Source organism: Maylandia zebra, linkage group LG13 (genome assembly GCF_041146795.1).
Source record: "Maylandia zebra isolate NMK-2024a linkage group LG13, Mzebra_GT3a, whole genome shotgun sequence".
Lineage (NCBI taxonomy): Eukaryota > Metazoa > Chordata > Actinopteri > Cichliformes > Cichlidae > Maylandia > Maylandia zebra.
In genome coordinates, this window is record NC_135179.1 from 17,808,844 (window position 1) to 17,825,350 (window position 16,507).

The following is a 16,507-nucleotide window of genomic DNA, read 5'->3' on the forward strand; positions in this document are numbered from 1 at the left end:
TACTCATATGAAGAAAACATGCAAGGAATTCCTCAAAATCTGCTGTTAAACAGGGATTACGATGAGCTGAATTCTCAGTACCAGGTTCAGCATGGTGCAGCACAGACAGCTTATCAAGCAGCAATGCAGACTCGGTGGTGCAACAGCATTTTTGGATATTTATTTAATGAGTTATGTTGTTCTAATTACAATTAAGCTGCTAACATTAATAAATAAAACTAGACATGAACTCAGAGGTTGCTTATGGATGTTGCACTTTTCTGTGATTCTTCATTACTTGCCAGCAAAACAAGCTGAAAGTAACTGGACATCTCTTGTGATCGGCTGAGACCAACACTGACACCTGCAGGAGGTTAACGACATTACAAAGTCTGCAGTAGCTGACTTCCATGATACAAATAGCATTGTTTATTATTGTTTTGCTCATTCATCAATCCCACATTTTAATCAGTTTTCCAGTTATAGCCAAGTCAAGAATTGATTAAACATGCCTCTGTGTACCACACATTAGTCTATTAGACATGTTGAGCCATCTGCAGTTGTGATATTCAGGTTTTGCTCAGTTCCACATATAACGAATTTCATTAATTCATTCTGGGTGTTAGAAAAACATTGTTAAAAAGAAATGTTTTAACTTTACTTAAACGTTTTTATTGAAAAACACTCTCTTTGAGAACTGATTTGATGATTTTTTTTGTTCAGCTTTTTTTTTTTTGTACTTTTTAGATTTGTTGTGAAGGACTAATGCAAAGTGTAACTGTCTGCCGTTGAGTGCAATGATCTGCTGAAATTTCTGTTTTATTTTTGTTAAATTGGAAATTTTGTGAAAGCCCAGATTTAACCTCAGATAAACTACAGGTTAAGGAGTTGGTGTCTGGTTTCAGTGTCAGATATATTTGAGTATCATGAGCATAATGGTTGTTGTTTTCCCTAAATCAGATTAATGAAATTACAAATTTTAATCTATTTAAAATGCAAAATCAGTCAAATTCTCACATTTGACCTTGATTTTGACTTATTTTTTTGTAAACTAATTTTTCTTGAAAAGCTAAATGCTGCCCATTAGTTTATTTCTAACCTTGTATCCTTTTCTGCTTGTCCCTATCTGTAGCAATAAAACAACTGATATATGCTTAAAATCAGCATTCCCATTACAATGACATTGCAGTTTACTACTTTATTACCTAATAATGCAGTAAAATAGAGTGGGCCAGTAAATAAATAATCGTTTTAATGTAGTGGTTTTGCAGGTGGATATTTCCTGATATTGAGGGCATTGCTATTAATGTTAGAAAAACTGGTGGTAGTACTCTTTTTCAACAAGCCAAAGGACTGAAGATAGAAGATACTGAGGAAAGATTTAATTACACAGAGGCAAGTCAAACGAATATCATGCCTTGCTCCATGATTTCTATGTGGAAAGTGGATTGCTAGAGTGGTATTGAGGGTAATATTTCACTCATTGGTGTCAGCTTCACAGAGGAATGTGCTGAGAGTCCCAAATGGGCTGGAGTACAGATAGGGCAGGGTGACTCTCCACCAGCCCAGCTGCTGCACTCCCTCTGGCTCAGCCATGTGCTGGGTTAATCTGCCCAGAGGCGTCTTTTTGTTGCTGTAAATGATTATAGGTCATTTACTTGGTAACGTAACAGATGACCTGTTTTTGTTTTCGTTTATATTAGAAAAAACTCATCCATTTGTGATGATTTAATGTGCTTTAACCATTGTGTAAAACTCATCTGTGAGGTTCAAGTGACGTCTTGGCTTTGTTTCCCTGCTGGTGTTCCCGTCACACTAACACACAAATGCAAACATATAAACAAATGTAGAACACTGTTGTGTGGGACCAGTGCTGCTGGGAGTGTGTGGGACAGACAGCCAATCAAAGCTGAAGAACTGCGCCCCACCTCCTGTGTGGTGTTGTTGCTCATTTGCATTGGTTGACATGTTACGTTCTTATTGCACTCGTGAAGCCAATCAGCGAGCTAAATCTGTAGTTAAAGAAGGAGAGTGAGAATGATAGCAATTGTAATCTGTGCCTGGTACCTTGATGGTGGAGATAGATTTGCTTTCTTTATTTGTTAAAATTGTGAGCAAATTGTAATAATCATATTTTTGATATGAAAGGATTTTCAAGCCAATAATTCAGATGACTACAAACAACAAGCCAGTAGGTAGTAAAAGTCTGCAAAACCACAAACTTTTGATAAGAAATCACTATGTATCTGAGCATATAGTAAATTAAATCTGGTGACAAACTGTGTGCATTATCTGCTGTTTACTGACTGCTGCTGCTTATATAACAAGTTGTAGGGCACACACTAAACCCTCTGCAATCTCTCAACTGTGCAATAAAAGTCCAAGCCAGGAGAGATCCAACTTTTCCTGCCTGCTCTCACTGCCATCCAGATGAAACTGGTTGGTGACTAGATGAGCTCAGGTTGTGGAGAGGTGAGCTGCAGAGGTAAACTGCATGTCCTTGAACCTGAGGAAAGACAAACAGGTGTTAACACCCACTCCCTCTGAGGCCCTCGGGGTTCGCTTAACATATCTTGTTCTGTCAAGTTTGAGTCTGACTGACCCTCAAGCCCCGAGGTGACCCAGAAACCATGACCCGGCTTTAAAAGACACACTTTCAGGTAGCCAATCAAACAGGAGGAGGTTACACTGTCACGTGGCTTGATCTTGTCAAAGTGCTTTCGGATTGGAGGGGCAACATTGGGAAATATTGCAGCTTAAATGACGATTAAAAAGAAATGGAACTTGGTAATTAATGTTCAAAATACGTGAAGGTTTAAATACACTGGAAAGCTCCCTTGTAGAAATACAAAGTTCATAAGTCTACTATCTTTTGTGCTTTTCATTTTCCGACAGGCTCTTAGTAGCTGAAAGTTCAAGAGGATTTGAACTTTAGACCCTATCTAGTGTGTGTGTCTTCGGTAAATTTCAAACACACAATGACTAATTAGAAGATATCAAACAATTCATGGTTACATGGCACATTTTAGTGTATACCCAAATGTTCCTCCACATCAATTAAATAGAAGAAAAATAAATAAGACAGCTCTACATGGAGTTTCTTTATAGAAACAAAATAGTAACGATAATCTTCAATGAATGGAGCTTATACTAATAATTTCTAATTAGCTTGAATTAATATGATAATCAGTTTAAGAACTCAGAGTGGTCCCCACTACAGGGATTGTAGAATTATTAGGCAAGTTGTATTTTTGAGGAATAATTTTATTATTGAACAACAACCATGTTCTCAATGAACCCAAAAAACTCAGTAATATCAAAGCTGAATGTTTTTGGAAGTAGTTTTTAGTTTGTTTTTAGTTTTAGCTATTTTAGGGGGATATCTGTGTGTGCAGGTGACTATTACTGTGCATAATTATTGGGCAACTTAACAAAAACAAATATATACCCATTTCAATTATTTATTTTTACCAGTGAAACCAATATAACATCTCCACATTCACAAATATGCATTTCTGACATTCAAAAACAAAACAAAAACAAATCAGCGACCAATATAGCCACCTTTCTTTGCAAGGACACTCAAAAGCCTGCCATCCATGGATTCTGTCAGTGTTTTGATCTGTTCACCATCAACATTGCGTGCAGCAGCAACCACAGCCTCCCAGACACTGTTCAGAGAGGTGTACTGTTTTCCCTCCTCATAAATCTCACATTTGATGATGGACCACAGGTTCTCAATGGGGTTCAGATCAGGTGAACAAGGAGGCCATGTCATTAGTTTTTCTTCTTTTATACCCTTTCTTGCCAGCCACGCTGTGGAGTACTTGGACGCGTGTGATGGAGCATTGTCCTGCATGAAAATCATGTTTTTCTTGAAGGATGCAGACTTCTTCCTGTACCACTGCTTGAAGGTGTCTTCCAGAAACTGGCAGTAGGACTGGGAGTTGAGCTTGACTCCATCCTCAACCCGAAAAGGCCCCACAAGCTCATCTTTGATGATACCAGCCCAAACCAGTACTCCACCTCCACCTTGCTGGCGTCTGAGTCGGACTGGAGCTCTCTGCCCTTTACCAATCCAGCCACGGGCCCATCCATCTGGCCCATCAAGACTCACTCTCATTTCATCAGTCCATAAAACCTTAGAAAAACCAGTCTTGAGATATTTCTTGGCCCAGTCTTGACGTTTCAGCTTGTGTGTCTTGTTCAGTGGTGGTCGTCTTTCAGCCTTTCTTACCTTGGCCATGTCTCTGAGTATTGCACACCTTGTGCTTTTGGGCACTCCAGTGATGTTGCAGCTCTGAAATATGGCCAAACTGGTGGCAAGTGGCATCTTGGCAGCTGCACGCTTGACTTTTCTCAGTTCATGGGCAGTTATTTTGCGCTTTGGTTTTTCCACATGCTTCTTGCGACCCTGTTGACTATTTTGAATGAAACGCTTGATTGTTCGATGATCACGCTTCAGAAGCTTTGCAATGTTGAGACTACTGCATCCCTCTGCAAGATATCTCACTATTTTTGACTTTTCTGAGCCTGTCAAGTCCTTCTTTTGACCCATTTTTCTCAGTCAATCATTAACAAATACTCTCTTTTTGTGAGTTCACATGTACACACAGCAACATGCGCTTGTGTTGAGCATTTTTAGACCAAAACATACAGGGGTGTATTATCCAGAGGTCAATCAGTTATGACACCAGAGTGGTTCTCCACTTTCTTTGGCATCAAACAGGACTTTCACATCTTCTCTGGTTTGATGTAGTTCACGTTTTGTTATGTTAAATCCCCTCTGACCTCTGTCTCCTATTAGATAGCTTATTATTAGATTTTGAAGGTAGCGCAGTGTCCCTGTGGTAGGACACTCAGTACACTCTAAATCTAACCAGTGTCATGGTCCTGGGCCATGTGGGCCCAGTATTCTTAGTTTTCATGTATTTTTGTATTTTGTTCTTTATTTAGGCCATGCTTCCTGGGTTGATCTGTTACGTTGTTCCTTATGTGTTTTCCCTTCGTGACTCTTACCCCCTGTGTGCCCCTCTGTGTATTTATGAGCCCTCGTCTCTCTTTGTGCTTTATTCTATGTTTTCCCCAGCCCGTTATGTCTGCGTTCTCCCCGTGCTCTCTCTCCTCCTGTTTGAACCTCTGTGTACTTCCTGCTTTACTTTGCCCATCTCCCATCAGTGTTACGTTCACTCCTGCCGTGTCTTGTTATGATTATCAGTGTCACCTGTGTTCCCCGTGTGCATCCACTTCCCCTGATCTTCCCTCATGTGTATTTAGTCTCTGTGTTTCGTACAGTCTGTGTCGCGTCGTCTGTGTTCCCACCCTCCATGTTTCCATGCCCGGTCTGTTGTATTCTAAGTCATAGCCTTACCTTAGTTCATTTCCAGTTTAGGTTTCTGTTTTAGTTATTGCTTTTGTGCTGCCCTTATTCTTGTTTGTTTCTCTTGCGTTACCAGCCACAATAAAAGGCTCGCTTTTGTTTAAAGTTCACTCCCGTCTGCTCACTTGTGTTCGCACCTGGGTCCACCACACACACCACCGCACAGTCTGTCACAGCGCACCGTGACAACCAGGTTCTGACTGGTTTTATTTTTTACAGCAGGAGACATGAGTAAATAAGGCGTGTCTACTAACAATCTCCTACTATGTTGTTATTGCCCAACATATTTGCTAAGTCATGCTTTAAAATCTGAGATAGCAATGTACAAAGGAAATTAGGTATTTTAGATCAATCCATAAAAATAGTTTGATTGCTGTTATTTTGCATTTCATGTATACAGTTCACTCTTTCAACTAGGAATTTAGGTTATCCATTTTTTATTTGTAATGTCAAATTAGGTTTCATTGTTTTTCATGTAATTATTACTAAAACAACACAGGTAGATAAATTATTTCTGGCTAATTTCTACAATTGAAAAATGTTTCAGTTAGCACTAAGCTAATTTATGTTTGAATATTAGGCGATTTTTTAGCTAAATATTAGCTAACTGTGCATTGCTAGTGACATTTTAACTGTTGCTTTCAGCTAAGTATATATAATTAACACGTGCCTACTATTTCAAATTAACTATTTAAGATCAGCTATTGATGCATTTGTCAACTGTTTAAGGTTTTCAGCTTATATGATGAATTAGAGTTGAAAAACAAATGATTTAGCCATAAACAAAGGGTTTTGTTTTTGTTTTGTTTTTTTACTATCTATGATTTTAGCTAAATGTCTAAATTTTTAGCTGTTTCTTAACAGTTACGATATCATTGTTAACTGTTAGCTGTTTTCTTTGGCTATCAAGTATTTTAATAATTTCAGATTGCCTGATAATGGTTTCATCTAATTATTGTTATCACTACTAATTTTTTTTTCCTTTACATTTATATTACAACATTACTTTTAGCTAAATATCTCTAATTAGCCAGGGGTGGGAGTGGGAGGTTGTTTGACTGTTTGTTTTTTATATTTCTTGTTTTTGCTTTTACCTTTGGCTTAATATTTAACAGTACATCAGTTAAAAACAGTACTTTTATCGCTTTTGATATCTTAGCTAACAATCTTAAGCTATTAACTCTTTGTCCATTATGTTAATCTACTATTTATATTTTTCTCTATGATAACGATACAATAAATGTTTCGTAGATATTTTGTTGACTCTATTTACATATAGGGGATTTTCACATACTTCGCTGAAGACATATGTGCCACCCTGCCAAGACCTCTTGTCCCTCCTTTGCCCCCTTTGTAAAATTTTCTAGCTGCACTATGCTAATTTATATTACCTTTAAATATTTTAACTATAAACTATATAATAGATAGTTCAGATATCTTAGCTAGATAGCTGTGCAGATTTCAGGTTCGGTGAGCATGCTACTTATGTGAGTGGTATTTATTTGTAAGTCAACACAGCTGTTTCTCATTTTCGCCTACCCTCCTGTATTTCCTAAAAATTCCAAATTCCTCTCTTGTGTGCATTCCTGATTATCAGTTGTTTTCACTAATTTCATCAAGCCGATTATTATTGCAAAGCTCTTGTTTTCAGCAATAAGTTCCACAATGCATAATACATACATCAAATCTGCTTTAAAAGTCCCAAAGCTGTCAGGAAGAGTGGTATTTTATTCACTACAGGAAACTAGTTAAAATTCTCATCTCATTTCTCAAGGCCAACTCAACACTGAGTGAAATTAGAGCCAGATGATGGAAAGACGTAGAGAAAAAGGATTGGCCCACTGCACTCTTGTTGCATTTAATGGGACAAGAAACTGAGTCAGAGCCATTTTTCTGTATGTTAATGTTTCTTCAAGCATGTATTGTGTTTGTATTTATATGATAGTGAGGATCTTTTCCTAAGCATCCCTTTATAGCTCCTAATATTTTGCAAAAACACAGACACGGTGAATCACGAGAAGGTCATTAGGTATCTAAGAGACAGATCTTCATTTATTTGATCTTCTCTCCGGACAGGGTTTGATATTTTCTGCAGTTGTATACAAAGACAAGAGCCCCAGGCTGGGACTTGGATGGAAAAGTGCATTCAGGCAACAGGTGACTGTCTTCTCTAAACCTAATTATTGGCAATGAAATAAACTAATTATATAGATCTGAACCAAAGTACAAATTTCACGCATTTATTCTTTTTAAAATGTCTTTTGCTTTTAGAGTGTTTTTTCTTTAAAGTTGTGACTTTATTGGGACTTGGAGATTTCAATTAGAGAATACAGTCATAAAAAAACAGGTATGTTTGCTCATGTAGTGGAGTGGAGTTTTGAGGCAGTATTTTTTAACCTTAATTTTCCCTTTAATTTGATTTCTATTTGAATTGCACTAATAATTAAAATCAGATGTTATAAATAGGACACTTATGATGAAGGTGACTGTTTTGTGCCCTTTAAATCAAATGTGCCTTTATATGGTACATTTTTGTGGTTGGTATTTGTAGTTATTAAACTACTGGCAAATGTCTACATGATGAAATGAATCGTAAGCTTGAAAATATTTGAGCAGTAACAATGTTTAATAGCACCGAGTAGAGTATAAAGAAGTATAAAAAAGAAGTATAAAATTCATAAGCAGCTCAAGTGTATTCGAAGAAATGTTGGTCAATTTCCAGCTGCAGTTTAATAAAATGTAAAATCAGGAAAACGTATCAAATTCAAATGAATGAATAGAAAATCATTTTGGTCAGTACACCAAATAATGAACTACACTGTAAAAGGAAACATTAAAATGTAGTACAGTGTTCTGTTTTTAATTTATTTCCATATTTTTGAAACCACAGATTGATTTTTTTCTATTTTATTTGTTGATTTAGTTTTACTGTGTAACTTTTAAAGTTTCTCTTATTCATAAGTCCTTTCTAGTAATTTTTTGTGTCTTTTCACCACAGCAGTGTAAACTGATTTACTTGAATGATGTAAACACAAGTAATTGCATCATTTTCCTGCTAACAGCAGCTACCTTTCTCTCTCTGTCCATAGGCTACCCTAACTTGGCTGTCCCACCTGTGTGTTGTGGGGGGTAGGGGAACTCCTTCTCAAAGATGTTTCTGCTTGGACACGGAAACGTCCCGCCCTGAAGCAGAGCAGTCAGAGCAGGTGGAGACTGAAAACACACTATTGAACATTACAATGTTTACAAAGGGTTAACAAGCAGTTTGAGCTGAAATTCCCTCCCATCATCCACTCCCCCTGGAATGGACTGTCCCATGGATTCGTGTGTGTGTGTGTGTGTGTGTGTGTGTGTGTGTGTGTGTGTGTGTGTGTGTGTGTGTGTGTGTGTGTGTGTGTGTGTAAATGAGTTACAGAATGCATGTGTGTCCCCTTAGCCATATATATTGGGCCATGTGGACACAGATGTGAAGTTTGCAGGACAGATTACGCTTTGGCTGCAGGGCTGTTGGCCTCCCTTTCTTTTATCTTTCTGGTAAAGAATGCCAGTAGGAATATAAAGCCACCTTAGGATTTCTCTGCACTGGAAATTGAATAACCTTACCCCACAGAAAAAATGAGTGATCATCTGGAAGAAGGTTCTTTCATGTTCACTTCAGAGTCCGTTGGAGAGGGACATCCAGGTGAGTCTTTTTACAAAGTCTAGCCACCTCTGCTACAGTGACATTAAATTTTAATGCATTCAATTATAAGCTCAACACTTCCATTGAAAATGCAGTGTTATCTTGCAGAAATAGCATGCATATAAATAAACTTGATGCAAGCTGGACACTATGTCCAAAGTAACTCCACAGTGCTGCGTGTTTACCCGCCAGGCATGGATGGTATTCCATTCACAGCAACATGTGTTTAGTGGCCTTCACTCTCACTTGTAGGCAGCTGGAAGCAAATGTGTGTCTGACTGGTGCACAGTTACATGCTTAAAAAATGTCCAAGAAGAGGGCAGACACACACGTTTAATGTAGTGTGCAAAAGAAGAGATCTAAAGACACGCAAAATGCTCTTCAAGAACAATGTCTCAAGTACACAATAAGATAAGAAGTGACAATGTGGTAAAATTAGTTTGACTATGTTATACTTTAATCTAGTTAAATTATATCAAATACTCAGTAAAATGACTCCCAGATGTTCCACACAAACCTTGCTTAACTTGTAGTTGTACTCTGTCCTCCATGTTGCCTTTAAACCCCAATGTGTTTTGTAATCCTTTCACAAATATGTAACCTTTCAAAGTCCCATGTGCTAAATCGATAATGAGTAAGAGTTGTGCAGCTTCACAGACAGGGGCAGTATCACATAAATGCCGACTGTTAAAAAATTAAATAAATAAAATAATTAAAAAGTAAAACTGCTCTTTTAATCTGGATCTATATTAATGTAGTTCTGAAGTAAAAGTATGCTAATCTGACAAAGTGCTTATGAGAGGATGAAGCATACAAAAGGTAATACCAATGCGCCTGAATTCAAAATCCCTTTCAAACTGTCCTCTGAAACAGCAAGTGATGTAGATCCATGTGTCACACATCATGGTGTCCCTGTATTTATCATTTAAGGAGGTTCTTTTAAAAAAAAATAATTTCATTTTGGAAGCACGTAGCACTCCTGAAGCCAATTTTAATGATAAACTTCACAGGTTTGAAGTTTTACTTCTACTGTTTGTTCAGTAACAGAGTTGGGTGGCCTTGGCAGAACATTGCAGTACACACTTTTGAATTTGATAACACAACTCAAAGTCTGGGCTGTTCCCACAGATAGTGGCTATTTTAGTGGCTTTTCCTAAGATGCACCTGTTTCACCAGCAGAGTAGTCAGATGCTGATGGGCTTTCTGATGTAACCGGTCTCCTGCATTGCTTCAGCAGGACGACACAGACAGATGAATGGGATGTATAGTGAGGCATTGCCCTGCTGCCATGCTAAAGTAAAACATTCAACTACTGCTATGTGAAATATTAGGATGTAACCTTTCATGCTTTCATATAAATTACAAAATTGACATCTTCTATTATTAGTGTTAGGCTAAGCGTGCAATTTAAAATGCAATATGTCGTTTTTTTCAATGCATTTGTAAAAAATCTTCGGAATCTGATGTTTTTACCTGTTATGTGTCCACAGACAAGATTTGTGACCAGATCAGTGATGCTGTCCTGGATGCACATCTGAAGCAGGATCCCGATGCCAAAGTGGCCTGTGGTGAGCCAGAATTTGTCTCTTTTTCCGTTAAAAAAAATGGCAAAACCAAGAAGAGGCACAATCTAATGAATCAGTTTGTCTTAGCAAAAAAAGGGACCACATGATGAAGGCAGAGTATAAGCCAACTAACCCACTGGTCTGAATTTCACCTGGATTTTATGTCGTATGCAGTGTTGATACTGTTTATTGTATTTCAGTGTGGACAACTTGCTGGTGATGGCAAAACAGCTTTGTAATTAAAGTTTGCATTGGCAGAGACGGTGTGTAAGACTGGCATGGTGTTGCTCTGCGGAGAGATCACATCTCGGGCCGTCGTGGACTATCAGAGGGTGGTGAGGGACACCATCAAGCACATCGGCTACGACAACTCGGAGAAAGGTGAGAAAGCAAAAAAATAGACATTATTTCTGTTCTCTGTATTTAGCGTTTCCCTCTTAACCATCTCAATCCAATTCACTTCTCTTCTGAAGGTTTCGACTACAAGACATGTAATGTGCTGGTGGCCCTGGAGCAGCAGAGTCCAGACATTGCTCAGGGGGTCCATGTTGACCGGAAAGAAGAAGACATTGGAGCTGGAGACCAGGTAGGGCCACAGCAGTGTCACTGGGTCACTTTGGCTTGACAAGTGAGTGACCCTGACCGAGCACAGTTTGTTTGACTCTTTACTTCAACAGTAGAGAATACAGACGAGATCTGGTGCAATAGTGTTGGTGTGTTCAGGTTTATCAGTTCAGTAGAGGTGGAAAAAGTAGTTTTATCTAGTCCAATATTTAAAATCCTAAATGTTACAAGCTGATTGTAAGGCAGAAAAATGTGCTTCGTGACTGATATATCATTATTAGATTCGATAAGTGTTTATGTTACTTTTGCAAATAAATGTATTGTAGTATAGTAAATAGGGTCCCCAGCCAAGTGTTTGTGGCTCTTTAAAGGGTCACAAATTTGAGGATAAAACTTTGATGTGTAGCGGCGAAACTTCCTTTTCATGAAATTGCTCACAGTCTTTAAGTAATCTGAAGCATGATAAAAAAAATATGTCCAGTATGTCGTGGAGTAGAAGTATAATGCAGCAGAGAAAGGAAATTATTAAATTATACAATTGTATATGAGTGCAGTACTTGAGTGAATCAGTGTAGTTTAATCAGTAACACCATCATCATCCTTAATAGTTTGGGCAAAAGATAAAGAAATAACATGTTTAGATTAAATTGATGCTTTCTCTGCATTATACCTCAGTAAGAGACAAACTCACGGCTCAGGATCATTATTTCTATAAGAGACTTCTGGCTGAAAAAAATTATCCCATGCTTAAGACTAATCAATGAAATATGGAGTAATTTGACTATATTATATATAAAGTCCCATAACCATACACGGTATAATCTACCTGATATTTGTTTTTATCATTTCAACATCTACTTCTATTTTGTCTTCTATAAATGCCTGTATGACCATTAGCCATTATTGTTCTTTTCATAGCTTATATTTTATGTATTTTGTGTCATATGATAATAGAAAGTGCTGAAGATATTACTGATAAAAGAGCATGCTGAATATCAGTATTTTGATATTCCTTGTTTACTTCTTTGTTTTGCCTTCACTGATTTTCTGACTCGTTCTGTAGGGTCTGATGTTCGGCTATGCCACAGACGAGACGGAGGAGTGCATGCCGCTCACCATCGTCTTAGCTCACAAACTCAATGAAAAGATGTCTGAACTTAGACGCAATGGCATCGTTCCCTGGCTGCGTCCCGACTCTAAAACACAGGTGAGGTCGTGCAACATGTGCACATTTTTTACTTACCCAAAACACAACACCACAGCAGTTTGGGAACTTTTTCTTTCAAGCTTGGATATATTTCATTAGAAAATCTGATAACCTGTCTGAAGCTGTGTTGTCACAGGCACCATAAAACAGCTAACTACAGCTTCAGTGAGTGTACCAATTCTTGTTAATCCCACAGGTGACCGTGCATTATGACCAGAAGAATGGAGCTGTGATCCCCAAGAGAGTTCACACCATTGTGATCTCTGTCCAGCACGATGACGGCGTCACTCTGGAGGAACAACAGAGAGTCCTAATGGAAATGGTAGATCCTCATGAACACACCTGACTGGGCTCTGTGTAATGTGTCGTGTGGGAAATAAAGTCACATGTTTGGTTTTAATGCTGGCTTGTTTCTGTCAGGTGATCAAATCCGTGGTCCCTGCAAAATATTTGGACAGCAAAACCGTCTACCATCTCCAGCCAAGTGGTCGCTTCGTCATTGGAGGACCACAGGTAATCATCACACACTGGGGGAAAAATAATAAAGCAAACTAGAAAGTCATCACTGGTTTTTGCTCATCTTCTTCCTTTTTTGCAAACAGGGTGATGCTGGTGTAACAGGAAGGAAGATTATTGTAGACACATACGGTGGCTGGGGGGCTCACGGTGGCGGAGCTTTCTCTGGCAAAGATTTCTCAAAGGTTGATCGCTCTGCTGCCTATGCTGCTCGCTGGGTGGCCAAGTCTCTGGTTAAAGCCAAACTGTGCAGGAGAGTTCTGGTTCAGGTGAAGTTACAGCTTAACCCTCCAAAGCTGTGCATAGATGACAGATGACTGGAGTACAGTACAAATATGCAAACCACATCTCTGTGTGTGTTCCAGGTGTCTTATGCGATCGGAGTGGCCCAACCTCTTTCCATCTCCTTGTTCACATACGGGTCCTCTCAGAAGTCAGAGTCAGAATTGCTCAAGATTGTCAACAAGAACTTTGATCTCAGGCCAGGAGTCATTGTCAGGTAAAAACACATAAACATGACGTTTGCATAAGATTAAATATGAATATTTACTCAAACATGAAGATGTTCTGCTTGCTTTCTAAATATGAGTTAAAAAAAATTAGGAACTATTTTTGGCATTTTGAGGATTAAATAACTGATCAAAAATCAGATTCATCATATATCTTGATGAATTTAGAATAGAATAGAATAGAATAGAATAATCCTTTAATTGTCCCACAAGGGGAAATTTGGTTGTAACAGCAGCCAGAAAGACACATATACAAACAAACAGTACACAGGACACAGAACAGAAACATACACAATTTTTTTTCTTTACATATTTACATCAAGGACAATGGTTACTATAAACACGAGTACTGTACAGTTATTAAATAAAATAAAATAAACTACAGATAAGAGGAAAACCCAGGTTGTAGTGCGAATCGGTTGATTAAATTATTGCAGTTACAGCGCAGATGTAAACATCTATGATTGTTGGGAGCAGTTTTGATTGTACAGTTCAGCAACATTTACATGAATTTAATATATAAGTAAATATTTAAGTTCAAACTTCAGTTCAACTTTATTTATATAGCTCCAATTCACAACAACAGTTGCCTCAAGGTCCTTTATTCTGTAAGTTAAAGACCATACAATATTAGAAAGACCCCTAACAATGACCAAGCATTTGGCGACAGGGTGAAGGAAGAACTCCCTTTCAACAGGAAGAAACCTCCAGCAGAACCAGGCTCAGGGAGGGGCAGGGGAAGAGGGGAAAGAGAAGCAAACTAAGAGAGAATCACACCAAAAATCAAAGTTGAAATTGTTGAAGTATAGTTAGATACAGAAAATTCTTCCTCTTTTCTTTTCTTTTTTTTCAATACTATCCATTGGAGAGGGAATCGTGGTGGACACATAACCCGCCGGGTGGCTTCAAAGATATGATATCCTTTTTGCTGTCCTTTTACATTTAGATTCTTCCACTTTTAGCTGATCCTTTTAGGATAATTTCCCTCTATTTAAACCTAGCCCTAGATTTCCCTTTTCTATTATAATGTTCTTGTTGAGATGCAGCGTTATAGGTGAGCATTTCATTTTAAAGTGGATCTATTATGCTGTTTGTTTATTTTATACATCTTCACTCTTGCATGATTCACATATAAAAATAATGATTTATTTGATAATAAGCTTTGGTGCAGCCCTTTAGTTCATCCTCTTTCTTTTGATTGGCTGCCCCTCCAACAGGAACACAGCATCCACTCTAACTGATATAGTACAGAGCAAAACAAGAAGAAAGTTGTGTTTTGAGATGTTTTACTAATATGAACATTCATCATTGTAACAGTATATATATATATATAACAGAAAGTAACTTAAAGCACAGTAACTTTAAGTAACTTAAAGCACTTAAAGTACCCAATTTAACGTACTCAACAATACCAACTACTTTTAATTGATTTACCAAAATCTTTAATTGTTAAGAGCCGCATAACCAATGACTTCATTTTGGTTCAAGTGTTTAAGAGTTCTGTAATCGATAAATGTTGGAGGTTGGTCCAAAGTGCAGTACAAGCCATTCTGACACACAGACAAACTTTGCCACCCATGTACGCCAAATACAAACAAAAAACTCCAAGCTCACAAGAGGACATGCAAACAATCAGTGCTTACAGCTCATTGCACAACATGTTTCACCTTTATGGTTTTTTTCTGCTCTGTATAAGAATTTATGGCTTCAAATGGTTTTGATCAAAATCTTCACAGTCCTTTCTCACCAGCGATGTCTCATCCCTTGTGTGTTCTTCTTAGGGATCTGAATCTGAAGAGGCCGATTTACCAGCAGACAGCCTCTTACGGCCACTTTGGCCGACCGGAGTTTTCTTGGGAAGTGCCCAAAAAGCTTGTCTTGTAAATACTCCACCAGCCTGTCCTGATCTCCACCTGGATGCTGAACAAGACTCCTCTTCATGGACTACAACTTCCAGCTCCAATGCAACTGATTGAACACTTTTTTAACAGAAAAACAAAACAAAACAACTGAAACCACAGTTAGGGAGGGATAAGTCAGCTTTCAAGATGTGAGAAGGTAGTTATACGTGTGAGCAGTTGTAGCCAGCAGACATATGAAGGGACATCCTCCCAGTGAGGAGAGGGACATTGCAGATGGCATCTCAGTAACTAATCTTTTTTCACTGTCCTTTCCGAGGCCAAATAACCTCCAGGTATCGGTGCTTATATAAATACCTCCACATCACTAGCAGCAGTGTTTTACCTCAAAGCTGTTGGGGGGGGGGGGGGGGGGGGGGGGGGGGGGCAGTATACTTACACAAGTTCAGTGCTTTATTCTTAAAAGGTGCTATTACAAAATGTGTATTCCCTCAGTGGCTGCCATATTATTGTAAGAGGTGTAGCTACTGCTCAACCAAAAACGTGGCTTAAGAAACCGTATTGTCATGACTATAAAAAACTGTTGTAAACGTGCCACAGGAAGCTGTTTGCACTACTACCATTCCCACTGTGTGAGATAACAGGTCAAGTTCGGATCTCTGGAGGCATAAATTATAAGTCAAAATGTAAAATAGCCTTGCGGCTATTTCAGCCTTTCTTTTTTTTTTCTTTAGTACCTGCGGGCTTTCTGCTGTAAATGTGGCTCAACTTAGCAAATAATTAGAAGTCTGAATCTTAGTCTGAATCCGTTAGCATTTAGCGGACCACCGATGTCTTAAATTTGCTGTGTTTTACAACTTTAGAAGCACACGCTAGCATATATCACACTTCTTTAAAAAGTACCTTTAAGAATATTTCATTTTGGCCCAGCTTTTTGGCATTTATTAATGACAGAGTATGTAATTAGATCCTTGAGAAGCACTTCTGATGGGATTAAGAAAGTCTTAAGAGAGAAACAAAAAACAGTCTGTAGAGCTTCAGGACGTTTTGGTGGCGAGTGTACCAAACCTGTAAGTTCACCTACAGCTGACACTGTTTTGTTATAGGAGTTTTCCTCTGTTTAATGTCTTATCTATGAGTGTCACCTTCTGTCAATGAAACTGGATAATGTAAATAATTAAACAATAAAAAAAAAAGATTAGAGAACCGCTGTCTGGTTCTTTGTGCTCATGTTGTGTAATGAAGC

General features: G+C 38.2%; 1 protein-coding gene across 1 annotated transcript; it reads left to right on the forward strand.

Moving 5' to 3' along the window:
- The first annotated feature begins 8,813 nt into the window (after nucleotides 1–8,813).
- mat1a (methionine adenosyltransferase 1A) lies at nucleotides 8,814–16,467 on the forward strand. Its single transcript, XM_004551721.4, has 10 exons — nucleotides 8,814–9,041; nucleotides 10,532–10,609; nucleotides 10,865–10,987; nucleotides 11,080–11,192; nucleotides 12,234–12,377; nucleotides 12,574–12,699; nucleotides 12,798–12,890; nucleotides 12,980–13,162; nucleotides 13,259–13,392; nucleotides 15,184–16,467. The coding sequence occupies exons 1-10, from the start codon at nucleotides 8,975–8,977 to the stop codon at nucleotides 15,284–15,286; spliced, it is 1,164 nt and encodes a 387-aa protein (XP_004551778.1). The 5' UTR covers nucleotides 8,814–8,974; the 3' UTR covers nucleotides 15,287–16,467.
- The last annotated feature ends 40 nt before the right edge of the window (nucleotides 16,468–16,507 follow it).

What these genes read in the sequence shown, in the direction of transcription:
- mat1a (XM_004551721.4), top strand. Translation starts at nt 8,975, where the DNA reads ATGAGTGATCATCTGGAAGAAGGTTCTTTCATGTTCACTTCAGAGTCC. An exon ending in AGAGAGTCCTAATGGAAATG is followed by an intron (nt 12,700 to 12,797) that starts GTAGATCCTCAT and finishes TGTTTCTGTCAG; the next exon opens with GTGATCAAATCCGTGGTCCC. An exon ending in GCAGGAGAGTTCTGGTTCAG is followed by an intron (nt 13,163 to 13,258) that starts GTGAAGTTACAG and finishes TGTGTGTTCCAG; the next exon opens with GTGTCTTATGCGATCGGAGT.